Source organism: Scardinius erythrophthalmus (assembly GCF_964197995.2).
Source record: "Scardinius erythrophthalmus genome assembly, chromosome: 14".
NCBI classification, from domain to species: domain Eukaryota; kingdom Metazoa; phylum Chordata; class Actinopteri; order Cypriniformes; family Leuciscidae; genus Scardinius; species Scardinius erythrophthalmus.
This window is the reverse complement of record NC_138234.1, coordinates 30,436,403-30,453,442: the sequence shown is the minus strand read 5'-3', so window position 1 is coordinate 30,453,442 and position 17,040 is coordinate 30,436,403. Positions and strand designations below refer to the sequence as shown.

At 37.7% G+C, this 17,040-nt stretch overlaps 2 protein-coding genes across 3 annotated transcripts; one reads left to right on the top strand and one right to left on the bottom strand.

The window, feature by feature from the left end:
- Nucleotides 1-8,021: 8,021 nt before the first annotated feature.
- Nucleotides 8,022-9,736, bottom strand: LOC308701488 (uncharacterized protein). The gene is made up of 4 exons (XM_081383807.1): nt 9,675-9,736; nt 9,244-9,576; nt 8,727-8,879; nt 8,022-8,595 (listed from the first exon to the last, which is right to left on the bottom strand). The coding sequence occupies exons 1-4, from the start codon at nt 9,700-9,702 to the stop codon at nt 8,546-8,548; spliced, it is 564 nt and encodes a 187-aa protein (XP_081239933.1). The 5' UTR covers nt 9,703-9,736; the 3' UTR covers nt 8,022-8,545.
- A 1,936-nt stretch (nt 9,737-11,672) lies between these two features.
- Nucleotides 11,673-16,343, top strand: LOC308701426 (CD276 antigen homolog). 2 transcript variants are annotated; one of them, XM_081383709.1, is made up of 6 exons: nt 11,673-11,803; nt 11,898-12,390; nt 14,682-14,728; nt 14,829-15,155; nt 15,275-15,374; nt 15,485-16,343. In XM_081383709.1, the coding sequence occupies exons 2-6, from the start codon at nt 12,356-12,358 to the stop codon at nt 15,525-15,527; spliced, it is 552 nt and encodes a 183-aa protein (XP_081239835.1). In that variant the 5' UTR covers nt 11,673-11,803; nt 11,898-12,355; the 3' UTR covers nt 15,528-16,343. The 2 variants fall into 2 exon arrangements, with proteins under 2 accessions (XP_081239835.1, XP_081239834.1); XM_081383708.1 differs by lacking the exons at nt 11,673-11,803; nt 11,898-12,390 and adding an exon at nt 13,966-14,158.
- Nucleotides 16,344-17,040: the final 697 nt, after the last annotated feature.

Below are 17,040 nucleotides of genomic sequence, written 5' to 3'. Positions count from 1 at the left end.
ATTGAGAAATAGCGAGTGCTTTTCCATCGCGGCTATTTGTCTGTGACTGTGGCAAAAGCGTGTATAGCCTAATGAAAAAAGGAAAAAGACACTTAATTTCTTAGAATTTACATAATTTGCCAAACCCCACAGCCTACCTATAGCCTAAAGGCCCATTCACATCAAGTATGCAGATAACGGTAAAGATAGATCCAACGACCCAGCCAGCACAGCCATGTGGGGCCCAAATGGGTTTGACCTGGGCTATCTAACTGGGACCCAGCCAGTTTTGTGTGTGCTCAATCATCACTAAATTAATCACTTAATTATCTCATTAACTTTAACACTCTTGAGTGTGGACTCATATACACTCCCAGGAGTGTTAATTTAACACTGGAGCTTTTGCCGCTCCATCTGAAAGCAGGTGAAGGCGATTTACTACTAATCAAGGAACCGGCTTTACTGACGAGATGCGCCTAACAATATTGTGCGATATATCGCCCAGGAAATGAAAAGTGGAATAAAGTCGTTATTTTTGTTTGTTTTTGCGCACAAAAAGTATTCTTGTCGCTTGATAAACTTAAGATTGAGCCACTGTAGTCACTTGGACTATATTAAAGGGATAGTTCACTTTGAAATTAAATTTTGGTATGTTTTAGCTTACCTCAAGGGCATCCAAGATGTAGGTTTTTTTCTGCAGTAGTTTCAATTTTGATATTTTTAGGTCAAACCGTTTTTGCCTGACAGTCATTTCATGCAGGTCTGTGGTCACTGTCTCAAAGAGCATGCACAGAGTCCAAATTAAAACAATTCCCCATCGTCCAAATTAAACAATTCCCCATTGTAAGTACACATTGATGGCCTAAGACACGAAACGAGCGGTTTGTGTGAGAAAACAAACAGTATTTATATCGTTTTTACCTCTTGTAACACAGCCACGTCCAAATGATCTGAGGGCGTGCGCGCATCCTGGTGTGTGACGTGTACGCATATATATACACTAGATGTCGCCTTGGCTATGGCAGTTCATTGGAACGAAAGTCTTTAATGCGACATCTATGCACCAGTCTGCACTATCCCATTAATGTATGTTTTTTTCACCTTTTTCCCCCGAAAATATTTTGATAGCTAATGTTAGCCTTTAACCTTGGACTTTTTGTAGTCAAGCCATTGTAAAAATTTGATTAAAATTAGTTGACATTAAAGCAGACCAATTAAATACATTAAGTGTGTTAATATCAAAGAACGTCATCATTAATTATTTAATCAGATTTAAGCTACCGTTCGACCAACATTGTAGCAATATAATATCACATAATATTTTTCAGAAGATAGTTCAATCTGTAATTGTATCCCTTCCATCAGTAATTTTCTTTCAATTACACCCACGCTAAAAAAAATAACTAGGCCTACTGGGTAATTTGTTAGTCAGAGAACACAATGAGTTTTTTTTGGCACATGCATTAAGCAGGGAACGCAAATATTTATTTGGCTGGAGACAGAAGCCCCCCCCTGCCGTACTCCATTGCTTACACTGAATGGTGACGATAGGCTATTTCCCCATTTAACCTGCATGCTTTGTTTTGCATACCAGTAAGCCAGTATACGTATGATGCATCCCGGCACACCCCTAAGCATAAGTTTAGTAAAAAGCTTATGATGATTTACTCTGTCAAAAGTCTTGGACGCATCAATAAACCCAATAAACATTGTAGAGCCCTGCCTTCTATGAGATTCAACAGCTTCTTTCAATGCATAGATACACAGATCAGTACTGTGTTGAGACTTAAAGCCAAATTGATTTTTCTTGGTGTAAATGAGCCCACTCAGTCTATCTAGAAGCATCTTTTCTAACACCTTTGAAAGAATGCTAGCTAGAGCGATGGGTCTATAGTTGTCCAAAATCCCTATTTTCCCTGCCTTGTCCTTAATGACGGGCACTAATGTGACGGTCAACATGGTGTCTGGCAGTATACCATGAGTCATCAGCCCTGTCAGGCAAATTGATAGAAGGGCTGACACTCTGGGGCTGGCTAACTTGAGATGCTCCGCAGTGATGTTATCTTTGCCACTAGCTTTGTTATCAGCTAGTTGCTCAATAGCATTATAGACCTCATTGGGAGTAAAGTGGATTACATCCTCACTTTTACAGGCTCACTTTTAATGCAATTAAACAGAGTTGCATAGTGTTGCCTCCACAGCTCTGCTATATTTTCTGCACCAGATACATGCCTTCGATATGGCAAGGCAATATTGTCTTGGCCCTATTTGTACCTTTCATCTCCTTCCAAAACTCAGTGACATTGTTGCCAATCAAGTTTTCAGCCATAGAGTGAGCTCTTAAGGCTTCCTCATGCTTTCCAACAAAGCGCACTGCATATTTATATCTAGCCCTGGTAAGCTTTTTGTGTTCTAACTCTGGCCCCTGTCTGGGTTTACCAGCTATAACCCAAGACCTATGAGCCGTCTTAGCAGCTTCATGGTGGTCAACTACATACTTATTCCAGCCAGGTTTGATATTCGTAGCCTTTCTGGGGTGTGTGTGTAGAGGACGACTGGCATCATGTGTAGCCCTCACTATACCATTGTACATTTCATATAGGTCATTACAGTGAGTGACATCATCACAATTAATATTTGAACATAAAATAGCACCCATGGGTAACTGTACTTCCCTTAGGAGAGCATCCGACCTCCCACAATAGTACAATACATCCTCTCTATTTAGTTTATCCCAATCCACTTTGACCATGTTGGCGCCATCTTCTGTCGAACTACTGCAGTCAGGTAAGTTATCAACATTTATAATCATAGAGACAGGTAAGTGATCAGTTGTAGTCAACTCATACAGAATTTCAACTTTTTCCAGACTTTCATGAGCATCGACTGTACAGATTACATGATCCAGCCATGATCCTTCACTGATGTAAGTATAACTACCAGCAGGTAGGAAATTCATACTGGAAAGAACCAGTTTACTATCCTGACAGAACTGTAACAAGTGCTGACCAAAGAGAGATTAGTCATCAGAAATGTCTGCATTCAAATCACCCATCACAAATATATTTGCATATGTACATTCCCTAATATAAGAGTTCAAAAAGGCCAATCTATTCATATATTCATCTTCATTCTTATAGCAGTCATATGGGGTATAAACATTTAAAATAATAAAAACATTCATAGAATGCTCAACTTTAATTGCAATGCACCAGTCCACCTCTAATCTGATAATACTGATCATTGGATCATATTTCTTACGCCACAAAATGGCCACACCTCCAGGTATTCTACCACGCACCAATTTGGTGCTTAAATCTGTTGTGGATTCTCCTGCTCCATGAAAATCACTGTGGACAGAATTGAGTTTATCAAGGTCCTGTTTGGCTAAAAATGTCTCTTGCAGGCAGATAATGTCTGTGGTCTCCAGTAGCTGGCCAACCACAATCCGATGTGCTCTGTCTCCAGCACTCTGTCCTAGGCGCAAGCCTCGTGAGTTGTATGACACCACTCTGAGCACCATCACTGTTGCTAGTACTAGGCATCAGGTACCCCTGATCCCCTTACAGGCACGTTCAACACTGATATTGGCACAGCTATAGATTTAGGTTTGCGTGCCTCATAGAATCGCCGCACGAAAGTGCCTTCCGGCCACAGCTCTGGATTATACATTTCATCTACTTCTTTGCACTCTGCGGTTATTTTAAAAGAACTGAACCGACTTTGCACATCTTCTATCTTTTGGCAGGTTACATTACGCCCAAGTTTATCTTTCATATAGTTAGTCAAAGTCTCAGAGTCCAAATCAGGTGAGAATTTTGTTGCAAATACACTCACCAGTTTGGATTTTATGACTCGGATGTCTCCACCCGTACCAGTTCCAACAATGCCAACAGTTTTCGTCCCTTTGTGAGGATTCAGGCGAGGTTTGGGCTTTACTGAAGCATTTTCAAGGACCTGTTTCCTGCGGTTGTTGCTCCTCTATCTAGCCCTGGACCAGGTTCCAGGGTGGGGTAGCTGCCATGTCACTCCACCTCACATGAGAGTCTTCCTTTGCAGCACTGGTTAGCCTGCCCAGGCCTAAGGCAGAATTCTCCATCTGACTTGAATCTCCTTCGCTGGTCTGACCCCCCATGTCATCTTGGGTCTTCTCCCAGACTTAATTAGTGTAATTAGTGTTAGCTCACTATCTTACCTTTTTTCAGTACATTAGGTTGAGATAATCTGATGATATTAGTGATTCTCATTTCTTTATCAAAACAGAAAAACTGGTACCGTTTTGTAGAGAAATTGGGTATTTTTTTATCTCTCTATTTAACTCATCTCATGGTATGTGATGCTGATCTATCATATGAGTTTCTAAAGGGTTTTTTGAATTATTTGTTATGAACATTGATATTTTATGTGCATGCTCAGGCTCAGTGGCCTTTCACCTAATTTTAAATGTTTTTAGTTTGTTTCAAACAATATGATTTAAATGGTGATGAGTGTACTGTTTTGATGCATTTTAAAAAGATGGATGATATATATTATTCAATCTTTCTGACAAAGAACAAAATATAATGTGTATTACAGTATGTCCAATGTTCTTTTAATTTATTAATTGTAGTGTATAGTGTTTACTATAAGGGGTAGAATCCACAGCTCAGTACTCACTACTCATGAGTACTTTTAAATTAGCTACTTTTTTATTCTTACTCAAGTAGTTTTTTTGGACAAGTACTTTTTACTCTACTCACACTACATTTTTTAGAAGGTAATGGTACTTTTACTTGAGTATGTTTTTTCAGTACTCTTTCCACCACTGCAAACCACTGATTCAAAATGTGGCTCCTGTGGTTTGGTTTCCTTGGTTCCATAGTATGTTTAAAGGGGTCATGAACTGGCTTATAATATAATATAATGTATATATATTGTTGTCTGAGGTCAACCTTATGACGCGTGCATGGTTTTTACATTCAAAAACATCAAAATGAATAAGTAATAGGCTATTTTCTACCCTGGTTTTGAGCCTAGCTCCTGAAACTCTCGGTTTTTATGGGCGTGCCACATTGAAGACTTGGAAGTAAACGCCCACTGCTATGATTGGATAACAGATTTGCATATTATAATGAGTTTCATTTAATGTGCGAATCGGTGGGCGGGGCTAAACAGGCAGTGTTGAAGTAGGCGTTGATCTTTTTCTGCGGAGGTGGTGTTTGATACCCTTTGACGTCATAGGCCCCACTTTGAAAAACCTGTCGTTTAGTATCCTCACAGTACAGAATGAGTCAAAATTCTGGTGGCTGGTAATAAACCACCGGCTGGACGATGTTAGTAGTTATATTTCGTAACAAGACCAAAATCGGTACAAAAAAAAGATTTTTGTAACACTGTAAATGATTTCTGTTGTTTTCACACTAATATTACAGTAATATAAGAATGCAAATGTGTACCTTGAAATGCAATGTAAGTTGCTTTGGATAAAAAGCGTCTGCCAAATGCATAAATGTAAATGTAAAATGTATTCTCAACAATTCCCTACTGTAGAATCTGAGTACAGTTATTGTAGATTTTGTCATTTTCACATAATTATTAACAGTTTCCTATTGTATAAGCTGTTTACAGTATGTTACTGTAGATTTTCAATGCAATGCATTCTAGGAAAATATTAACCTACTGTTTGCTCTAAATGAAATTTGAAAGAGTATAGAGTTTTTAACCCTCTGGGCTTCTTCGCCCGAAAACGGGCGAAAACTTGAACGTTTCGAATTGTTTAATTTTTTTGCTTCATCGGATGGGGGTGAAACTTGGTGACTTTTCTTTTATTACCTATATGAACACACAAAAAAATCAAGGAGATGATTCTGATATGTTAAAGGGTCGTAAAAAAAAAAGTCACACTTAGCTTCCTCCCGCCCGAAAACGGGCGACATAGGAAATGAATGGGAAATACGGAAAAATAGGAAAACTCAGAGAAACTTTTGGTGGTAAAAGCTACAGATCAGCCACTGTGCTGAAAAAAAGTGTACAGCAATGAAGGGGTGACACTCTAGAACATCAAGAGTGCAAAAAAGACACCCTCCCCCCCACACACACACACCCACACACACAAACACACACACACACACAGAGAAATGAACTGGTAAGACTGAAACAGCAAATTTTGGCCCAAACTATATAAAAATGATATAATCATAATAACTCCAAAACTATAGCAAGGAGAGTCAAAAGGTAGGTATCGTTTGAAAGAACTCTTATTAAATTTTTTGAAAATATAAATTACATTACATTTGGACATTGTCCCGCCAAGAAACGGTGGATAAAAGACAATATATATATATAATTTTTATTATGATTTTGCATATCTTTCATATTTGTCATGGAATAACTCAGGAAGGAAATAAGGTAGGAGGAAAATTCTTTTTTAGTGAAGTCCCCCTACATGTTAGCTGCATCTGGATAAAAAAATAATATTTTTTGGATAAAGGAATCAAAAATTACAGCATTTTGAAAAGAGACAGCCTTTTTGTACAGTCTTTCACACCCCCTCATGGGCAATTTTTTCTCCATGAAGAATATCTTGTCATAAAAGCAATAGATTATGTTAATTTTGGGCTCATTTTAATTGTAATAATATGCTGTAAAAAATGAAGTGCCATTTTCAATTATCTGAGAATGTTTCATGAGCTGTATGATGTTTTTGACACATTGCAGTACATTATTTTATAGATTATGAAAAAAAGAGAAATTCTATGTATCAGCAAATAACTCAGCAATACTTAAGAGTTTTTCAAAGTGGATACAGTCACTGTAAAGTTCAGACTCTAAGCTTTCAAATGACATCAACTTTGTGTTTATCAAGGCAAGATTTTTGAAAAATATGGTAATAAATATTTTCGCAGCTAGGTGGCGCCTGCTGGCGGTACACTTGGTTTTAGAGGGATTACTCAGCACTCGTTAGGAATTAATACATTTAATTAGATGCATTAAAAAGCTGAGATTCTAAGCTTTAAAATGATATATAATTTGTGTTGTTCCATTCAGTGGTTGATTAGTAATAAATTGTTTTCTTTCCGAATGGGAATAAATCAAATAAATAAATAAAAAAGCTATAGGCCGCCTATGGGCGGTTATAGGACATGACACAAATTAATAAATTTTGAAGCCACTAGGTGGCGCTCTTCTCACTTGAAATATATTTTTTTTTAGGCCTGCACTCTAATTTGATGTGAAATGTTGCATTTATTGAAAAATAAAATAAAATAAATAAAATAAAAATATATATATGAATTCTAATGGAAAAAATAGCTCATAAAAATTACATAATTAATGCAAAGTATCATAAAAAATTCTAAAAATTCTATATAATAATCAGAAAACATTATAGAACAAAACAATATTTGAATGGTTATCCTAGGACAAAGTTAAGTACAATTTTAAGGCTTCGCCCGTTTTCGGGCGGGAGGAAGCTAAGTGTGACCCAATTATGAAGAAGCCCAGAGGGTTAAAAAGTAAAAGGGTTGCACAAAACATTTCTCATTGGTCAAAGAGGTCTGAATGTGGTCAGACTATATGGTCTCTGACAATGTTTACCCTTAAATCGACTTGATAGGATGATGAGAAAACACAGAGACTATAAAAGCGCAAACAATTAAACACACCTGCGAGTCTTGAGTGTTGACATCCTGCCTTGATAAAGATGAAAGTTTGTGGTTTGATATTTGCATAGTGCAAAGCCAGCGGAACAATGCACTGAGCTTGCCTCAATACTTCATGACAAGCTACTCCAAAGCAATGTTAGTCGCAGGTATTATATGTGGCAAATCAGAGATTTTGTGTGACTTCTCTGAAACAAATATTGTTGCACTGTTCTGTAAAAGCCTGTGATTTCTAACCCAGCAACAGTAAAACATCTGTGGCCACAAAAAAACAAAACATTTGTGAAAATCCAGCATAGTTAACCACAATATGAAACAGTTCAGATATTGTTACATAGATGTTGTTCTAAAACTATAAAAAAATGATAAGAGTGATTTTTAAGAGTGAATTTTACAGCAGATGACTTTTAAGTCTTGTGTTCAATTTATTTCAACAAAATATTCATGATGAAACCTGAAACAAAACGCAAAGCCATGTAATATTCAAGCGATTTTATTATGATGACGTTAGTGGAAGCTTAATGGCCTGGCAATTCCAAGTCGAAAATAGAGAGCGTTTACTCGATATGTTAAGCATTTGATAATTTATGGTCGTTATTAAAATATATTACTCGTAGTCACCTAGAAAGCAGTAGCATATAGGCCTACTTTCCGTGCAGAGGAGGGGCGGAAACTCTTTTGAAAGTAAAAGGCGAGTGTTGTTGTGGCTGCTTAACACAGGCGAATAATGAGTAACAGCAAGCCCACTTGCAATGGTAAAGAAACAGCTTTACTTCTCGGTAAATTACGGTAAATAGGAGGATATTGAGAGATAAAGGGAAACGTCCGTGATAGTGATATTTATATTTGTAGAGAGTTGTCCCGACACCGGGTCACACGTCGTGAAGCAGGGACGTCTGGACACTTGAAACTGCCGTAGGTCCATTTCATGAGGTCGTTTGTTGCTTCCAAAAACACTTTATCATGATCAAGAATGCTAAAAAATAAATGAATAAATCACACATTAAGATCTAGCCTACTGGAAAAGAACATTATGCCTATGTTCATTATTTACAGAGTTTCTTTACATTTAACATTTAATTCTAATATTTTCGAAAACCAACTTACCGATCAACCCAATGACTAGAATAGCATTGATCAGACCAAATATGACAGTAACAATCTGCCATAACATCAGCTCATCATCATCATCATGCTGCTCCACTACTGTGCGATTATGACACTGTGGGTTTACTGTAGATTCTGTGGGCTGAGTCGGGTCTGGAAAGAAAAGGTGTTAAAATTTCAAGCGCGGAAAAAAAACATCACACCCAACCTAAAACATCTTTCCGCACCCCTGTCAATATATAGGCTACAAATGTTTGTGAATATGCAAATGTGTATTATTATAATGTTAGTTGCAATAACATAATATATGTATAGTAGTCAACATTTGAAGTGGATCAAAAAAGTTCATCAAAGTTGTCCTATAAGACAAGAACGGGTATTGTTCAAAACTCAGTGATCCACTTCAAATGTTGACATAATATAAACAGGCTATATTAAATGTAGTGTATATAATAGGATATAGGATATATATATATAATTTTACATGTAGTAGGCTATGTAGAATACATTCACTTACAGATTATGTGTAGTCTGGTGCCATTGCTGAATTTCACACTTGTTTCTGTGTCCATGCAGTAATAAACTCCTAACTCGTCAATGGTGATGCTATTTATGAACAGATGATGTGCAAATTTCACTGAATATTTCTGCCTGAAGGTACTTTTGTAGTAAAATTCTGTTGGTGGGTTTAAGAAGGAGTGTAATATCACAACCGGAGGATCTGGTAGATTCAGCAACAGCCATGTCACCTCTTTTGCATCATCAAGATCACAGTTTATCGTCACATTTTGACCCAAATCTGTTTCTTGATCAGTTAAAGGTTCAGCAGCTCGACACAATATGAACAGATCTACAAGGAGAAAATTATTTAGGAGTATTTCACTTAAAATTTCTTCGTTATAACATGTCAAATGCATTTGAAAAGATTTTCATGTATAATAAACTCACAGAGGTGCAGCTTTAGGATCCTCAACATGATGTGGTCTGGTTCACACTGCTTTAGGTGAAGCCGGACCCCAGGGCTTTTAGGAGGGTTCTTTTAACCACATCAAGCTGAGGAAGTCAAAGCGCACACTCTAAATAAATAAAAGGCACAACAGTCCAGCAGGTGGCAATATTGTAAATGACCAAAAAAAATAAAAAATGACCAACAATGGCACAATTTAAAAAATCCTACAGCACTAAAACAACTTTAGGGAAACATGATACAGGGAAATGATACATTTGTAATAAGGAAGAATGTGTGTAATGATGTTCTCAAATATTGTAATGAAAGAAAGTTAATGATTTCTAACGTTAAGAATAGTAAGATGGATAATGAGCTGACAAACATTCAGAAAAAAAAAATTAACGTTTTCCATTTTCAATATTTGAAGGCAACAGAATTAAATAAAACTAGAGCAGGAAGTAGGCCTATTTATACAAAGAATAGAACTGTTTGGTCCCAATCCAAATTCACATACCTTTCATCGTATGATATCCGACACAAGACATCAGAAAAAGAACCCAGACAGCAACATAGTGTTGGCCCAGATCCGGCCCAGATTTGGGCCGACACTGTAGGGGCTTTCGCATGGGATAGCTCTAGGAACTTACAGTAGTTCTAGGAACTAGCCACCAGGATGGTTCCCCGAGAACTAATGGTTCTCATAGGAAAGTTTTCCTGGTTGCATTCGCACCACCAGTAGGAACTCTGAAGTGACGTAAGCCGCGCTTGTTGTTGTGACTTTTATTTTGACGGCGCTGAGAACGCCAGAGCCTGAGCTAACAAACAGTGCTCACATTCTCCGTGTTCATAGTTTATGATCTGTCTAACAGTCCTGTCTAATATGTTATTAGATAGAAATCTTATACATAAGTATACAGTGATGAAAAGATATTAGCGTATGCCGTGTGGTTGATGTCCAGTGTTGTTAGCTGAGCAGAAATACATAATCATGTTTCGCTTGGTCCCCTCAAAGTCGCGTTGGATTTTCTCCTCAGCGTAAAAGTTGAGAGGCCCATCTATCACTGTTTTCCATGTTCGTAGAGTTAGTTTCTGGAGTTTAACTATAATCTGTGTGTTTACACAGCCTTTTAAAAAATGGCGGGTGCTGGTGTTTCATGTGTGTTCGGCCAATCAGCGCATACTAATGTCACGGATAGTTCCTATAGTGTTGGTTTAGACCCGAAGTAGGAGCTAAATTAGTTCCTCCAAAAGGAGTTCCTAGCTAAAATCGTTCCTAGTTCCTGCAGTGCGAACACGCCAAAAACCGTGAACTTCGATCCGCCAATAGTTCTAGGAACTATGAAAAGGTTCCTCCGGTGGGAAATATAAATTACAGACATGGCATCTGAGGACTATTTATCATTATTTTCAGTTATTCTGCTTTATTTCCAGATTCAATCATAGACTCGTTCTTGTGTACTAGAGCACATTCACACATGCGCACTCTTCAAAAACAGTGCTTTAAATCTCTTGACAAACTACAAGGCATAATGACATTTGTATGTATTCTAAATAAAAGACACAGAATGTCCTGAATGTCAGCTTGCTTATTTGGCTAAAGATAAGGATTTATTGACTCCACATGCAAACAAGAAGCTATGCTTCTAACCACAGGTCGAGAGCTGTCGTTCCAAACACACAACTTTGCAATGCTGTTTGCGAATGTTACTAGGGTGATATTGGACAATCATTGATAAAAGAGCCTAGCAAGGCAAGGAATATTAACTGGGCTAAAAAATCTTATAATGGAAATAAAGTTCAAGAAACGGTTGAAAAATAATCATATTTGGATTCAAGATTTCAGTGGAAAAAAATAAAAACGGCAATAAGGTGGATGGTGGTACACAAATATGGGCAAAGGAGAACAAGTAGAAGTCTTTAGGTTTCTGAGTGTGTGGTATGAACGATCTGCAGCTGTGAATATTTATATGATTAGAGCATAGGGCAGCTGTCGCCTCACAACAAGAATATTTTTTATAGTTTATGGGAAGTGGACTCTGGCTGGCGCTGGATGTGAAGGAGGAGTTGTGGGAAAGCGGACCTACTTTCACTCTCACAGAATCACTCGGTGGACAAGATTGTAACAAAGGTTAGTCGCAAAGATTTTCAGAGCGGTACACCTATTTGATGCTTTTAATTGGAAATTATGAGTAATAATGAGTGAGATGTTTTTTATGTGCCAGGATTTACTTCACAGAACTGAAGATGACCGCTTCCAAATGGTCCACGGCAACTGGTTTTGGAGGTTGAAGATGTTTCTGAGAGTCTAGACCTTATGCGCCAGAGAAACGAGGGTGCTGCCATCTTTAGAATATTGTCTTTTAACTTCCGTTTTTGCGGTCGCTCTGTATATTTCTATGGCATTGCTGTCCAGGAGTAATTAGCTTTTGAAGTGGATTTACTTAATGTAAAGTTAACGAAAGTTATCATGAGGACTGTAATGTTTAAAGTAGATGTCTTAACAAATGTCAGTCGACCGGGAAGATTTTAAAACGAGCCGTTCATTAATAAACACGCAAAATCGCTGTGAAAATACAGACCGGAAGTCAAAAGACAACGAGTGCAGCGCTGAAAAGTGGCGGGGCTACATAAGGTCAATAAGGCTACATTCTGTTACAAACAACAAGTCATTGTTTCCAGCATGGAATTCTGCCAAAAATCTGGAAATGTCAAGAGGTAGGCTAACATATTTTGTTTCAACATAGGCCAACTAATCTACACTTAACCTATTACATAAATATGAATGCCAATTATAAAATGCTGGCCAAACATACACACTTTATAATATCTTTTATTTTTTAGATGAATTAGAACAAGCCAAGCTCTTACTGAAGCTTTTGTGTCTTGTTTCAAAAGCATGACTAATAATTTGATTAATAATGATACAACTTATATGATGATATGTTCAAAACAGCTGTTACATGGATACATGGATTGTGAATGCTGTTTTCTTTTAGTTTACTTGGACATCATACATGTGTAAAGATGTTGAGAACTCAGTGAAAGAACATGTATAAGTGTATTGCAGGGATGTACAGTGTGTTCTGTCTGCAACACTATAGCCACTGTGGAGGAAGAGGAAAACTGAAGCATTTATCTAAGGCCCTGTTTACTCCTGGTATTAAGATGTGTTTTCATTGTTCTGATCAGAAGTGGTTAACTGTGTGAATGGAAAGATTGTAATCTGTGTGTTTTGGCACATCATAGCCAAGTTGGAATGGATTGTTTTGTGCACTTTCTCAAAAGACAATACTCTGGCGTTAAGCCAGTGGGTGGTGAGTACCCAGCTAACAGAAATATGTTCTAAGAATGTTTTGCTTACGTTTCCAATAAGTCATGAAAATTGTATTTCTGAAAGTTCTCTGACCGTTCAAAGGGTAAATTTTTTCTACATTCAATTTTTTTTTGTGGCTGTTTGAAAGCTTTTTTTTTTTTTAATTAGACTGTATTTAAAGGTGGGATTGGTAGTTTTTGAAATATGCTGTTTGGATGTTAGTAAATCCGACACCAACATCAAACGTGTCAGCTAATCAGCATTAGAGGGAGGACGAGAGACAATGAGCAAGAGGGAGATTTGAACTGAAGAAAGACTGCAGAAATAGAGATGAGACACAATACAAAAAAAGAAAAGCTCTGAAGAAATCACTGGAAAATAAAGGGTTATGTCTGGGCAAGAGCTTTAGGACCCATGTTAATATTAGAAAAGCTGGATATCCAGCACTGGAGAGGGCGAAGCGGGAAGGCCTGAAAACAGACACGGATGTTACTTTGATTCGCTCCACACGTGAGTAACACTGGGTTTGAGTGTCATTGTGTGTCTGGAGCTGCTGTGCTGTTGGCAACTAACAACAACTCTTGTTTGGAATTACCATTGTGTAGTGTACGTTAATTTTTTGTGCTTCCTTGCCATTCGTTCATCATCTGAAGCATTATTCTCTTGCGCTTCTGTATAAACAGACATGCACTCATGGGCTGCGTTCCAGTCCACTTTTAGACACGCACTTGCGAACTTCCCTAAGCACTTCCACTTGGGGGAAGTTTATATGGACAGACCCTCGTTCCCTCGATTTTGACCGAGGGAGCGAGTTTACTTCACTTCAGGCACCTATATGTCCCACAATGCAGTACGATTGTGATGTCACCACAGATCTCATCTAATCACCACCACAAACAACTCTATGATATATTAATTCTATTTTGTTTTATTTAAAACAACCCAAACACACCTTTAAACATGTGGATGCTGCATTAAACAAATTCTTAAAGGGCTTAGGACGTTCCAGTTCAGCCCATTGCAGTTTCCGCCAGTAGTGGGCACTCATGCAACGAAAGCAGTGACGTACATCCGAGTGAACGAGACGGAGGGAAGTTAGCGAGTGAAGGGCATGACAATTTTGGACTGGAATGCAGCACTGGATTGTGTGCGTAACGGAGGACAGCTAGTGTGAGTCGCGCTGACGATTGCTAGTGAATGCCGTGTTTAGCGTCAGTGTTAGTGCACTCGTCTCGCTTGCAGGGGGATCGGGGTTCGAGAGCGACGCGGGGCGGTTAGGATTGGAGTGTGAAGGGGTGTGTTTGTTGAGCCCGATCTCATGAAAGTGCGTATCTATAGCACGAATGATAATATCTCGTATCATTTATACGCCAAAACGAGTTTTAGCGTAAATATGGTACGCAGTTTTCGCGTGCAAATGATACGCACTTTATGGCGTGTAATATGCACGCCCTCCTCACCCCTAATCCTACCCAAGGGGTTAGCAGTGAGTATCATTTGAACGCTAAAACTCGTTGTGGCGTATAAATTATACGAGAATTATCATTCGTGCTATAGATACACACTTTCATGAGATTGTGTTGGTTTGTTTGGGTTGATTTCAAATATCAGCATTGGCTAATAGCATATTTCAAAAAGTACTGATCCCACCTTTAATTTCGTCAGTAATTAAAATATTTTTCTGTGTTTACAGACGGGGGTTATTTTATTTCCTGCTTGTGTTTCTTTTAATAAATGAAGGTGAGTGCTAAAATGAACAATTATTTCAGAGGCAAATTTCTACTTTTCTTATCTGCTTATTCATATTCGTTTCTTTTTTATAACCTCTCTCTGTTTTCAGTGTCTCTGCAGGAGTCCGTTGAGGGTTTTATCGGAGGCTCTGCTGTTTTACCGTGTTTGTCTGAAAAACATCAGCCTAAACTTGAAGACATCAGTGTGCTTTGGAGACACAACAGCCTGAGTGTTTATGAGATTAGTAAGGGTAAAGACTCTGTAGAAGCACAGGATCCAGCATTCAAGAACAGAACTGAAACCTTCCCTGAGGAGTATCTGAATGGAAACTTCTCACTCAAACTCATCAATCTTCAACACAATGACGCAGGAAAGTACAAGTGCTTCATGACCACACAGGATTCAGTGGTGAAGTCCGTCCAGCTTTTGGTTAAAGGTGTGTAAAACCAAATGATTGGCATAAATGTTCACACCCTATTACATTCTACCATAGAAACATAAAAGGATACACTTGTGTGTTTATCACTGAACTTTTGTAATTGTTTTGTCTTTCAGAGACACAAAAATTGCACAGTACAAATGAAGGATCAACCCAAAAACCAGAGATGATTGTAATGATCATTTCCACTCTGTGTATTGGCATATTTTTTGAGCTGTAAGTACATTTAGCAATGTTAACAGCGTGATCAACATGTACTTCATATTGTAAGTAGGTGACAACCTCTAATTAAATGTTATTACAATGTTTTACTGAACACCCAACAGGGTTAAAGAGTTTCTTTCCATTGCTAACATCCAGTTCGCATGACTCAACGTGAACCTCACAGATCCCTGGAAACAGCTGGATGGTTTTCACCAGTTCATCATAAATGGCCTGTCCGTAAGAAATCGACAGTGCTTGTTTTACAGGATCATACAAAGACAAAACACACAACACTAAAATGATGAAGAAAAAACAACAATAACAACACTGTAATGTGCATAATCGATAACTAATATAAGCACTGAACTATCTCTCATTATCTCTCTATATTTACTAATTCCTTAATAATAATATATTCAAAGCTATGCACTGTTAACAAATGATTCAGATATAAGGGAATGTATCCGTTTCATGTTTTTTTAACATCACAGGATTATGTTATGCATATTCTGTCTGGATTTCACAATTTAAAAATGCCGTATTGCCGTATTTTTATCTCTGTGAAGTGAACTCTGGGTGTTCACTGTCTCTACTAATTTTCCTTGTGGTCTCATTCAGGATGTTATCAAGTGAACATTGAATTGTGGTTTGCACTTTGATACTTCCTGAATGTTATTATTGGTGCAGGAACCTGTAGGGGGAGCGCTCCTCTTATCTATAGGCCTATATAAATGGTTATGTGCACATGTGTGTTTTATTTTATTCGTACTATATAGTACAGCACTACTCACAGAACAAATGTTGAAATGTACTTTAGGAAGACAAACTCTACATTGATGTATCTGTTCTGTGTACCTCTCTGTCACAGTGATAAAGCTGTGTATCCAAAGCCTTGCCAGTCATTATTTGCTACCTAAAATTGAATTGTTTATTTACTGCAATGCAAATATTTAAATGAAAATAAATACAGGTACAAAATGACATTTGTGGACATGTGTATTGTATTGTGAGCTTTTTAAACAGGAGGTTATGATATTACTTTAACTCCATAGATTAACAATCAAGAAGATCTAAACTCCACATGCTCCTTTCTGCAGATCATCACACATTTTCTAGCATTTACATGTGTGATGCTAACAGACAGAGATTAGGAGATTTCAGACACTTTCATTCAATAACAAAACATGGTTTATTTTGTAAAAAAATAAATTAGTTGCACTTACAATACTATATAAACCTCAGGGAAAAGAGTAGGAGACGTGGATCTAATTGCAGCTTTATTAAGCATGTTAAGGATATACAAGATAAGAGAACAAGATTACAGCCAAAGGAAAAGCAAACCACTACAACTTAAAACAAGATGGCTGCATTAAAACAAGAACTGACAACAAACTGAAAGATTTAGGGTATGTTTACACGACAACGATGTACTAAAAACGTAAAACTGTTCACACGGATCCACGAAAACGATTAAAAACACTATTATTCATGCCAGGCCAGTAGATGGTGATATCACTTTGTAAAGAAACACTATGCGCCTATAGACCTTATGTAGCCCCGCCCCTTTTCAGCGCTGCGCTCGTTGTCTTTTGTCTTCCGGTCTGTATTTTCACAGCGATCTTACGTATTTGTGAATGAACGGCTCGTTTTAAAATCTTCCCGGTCATTTGTTAATACA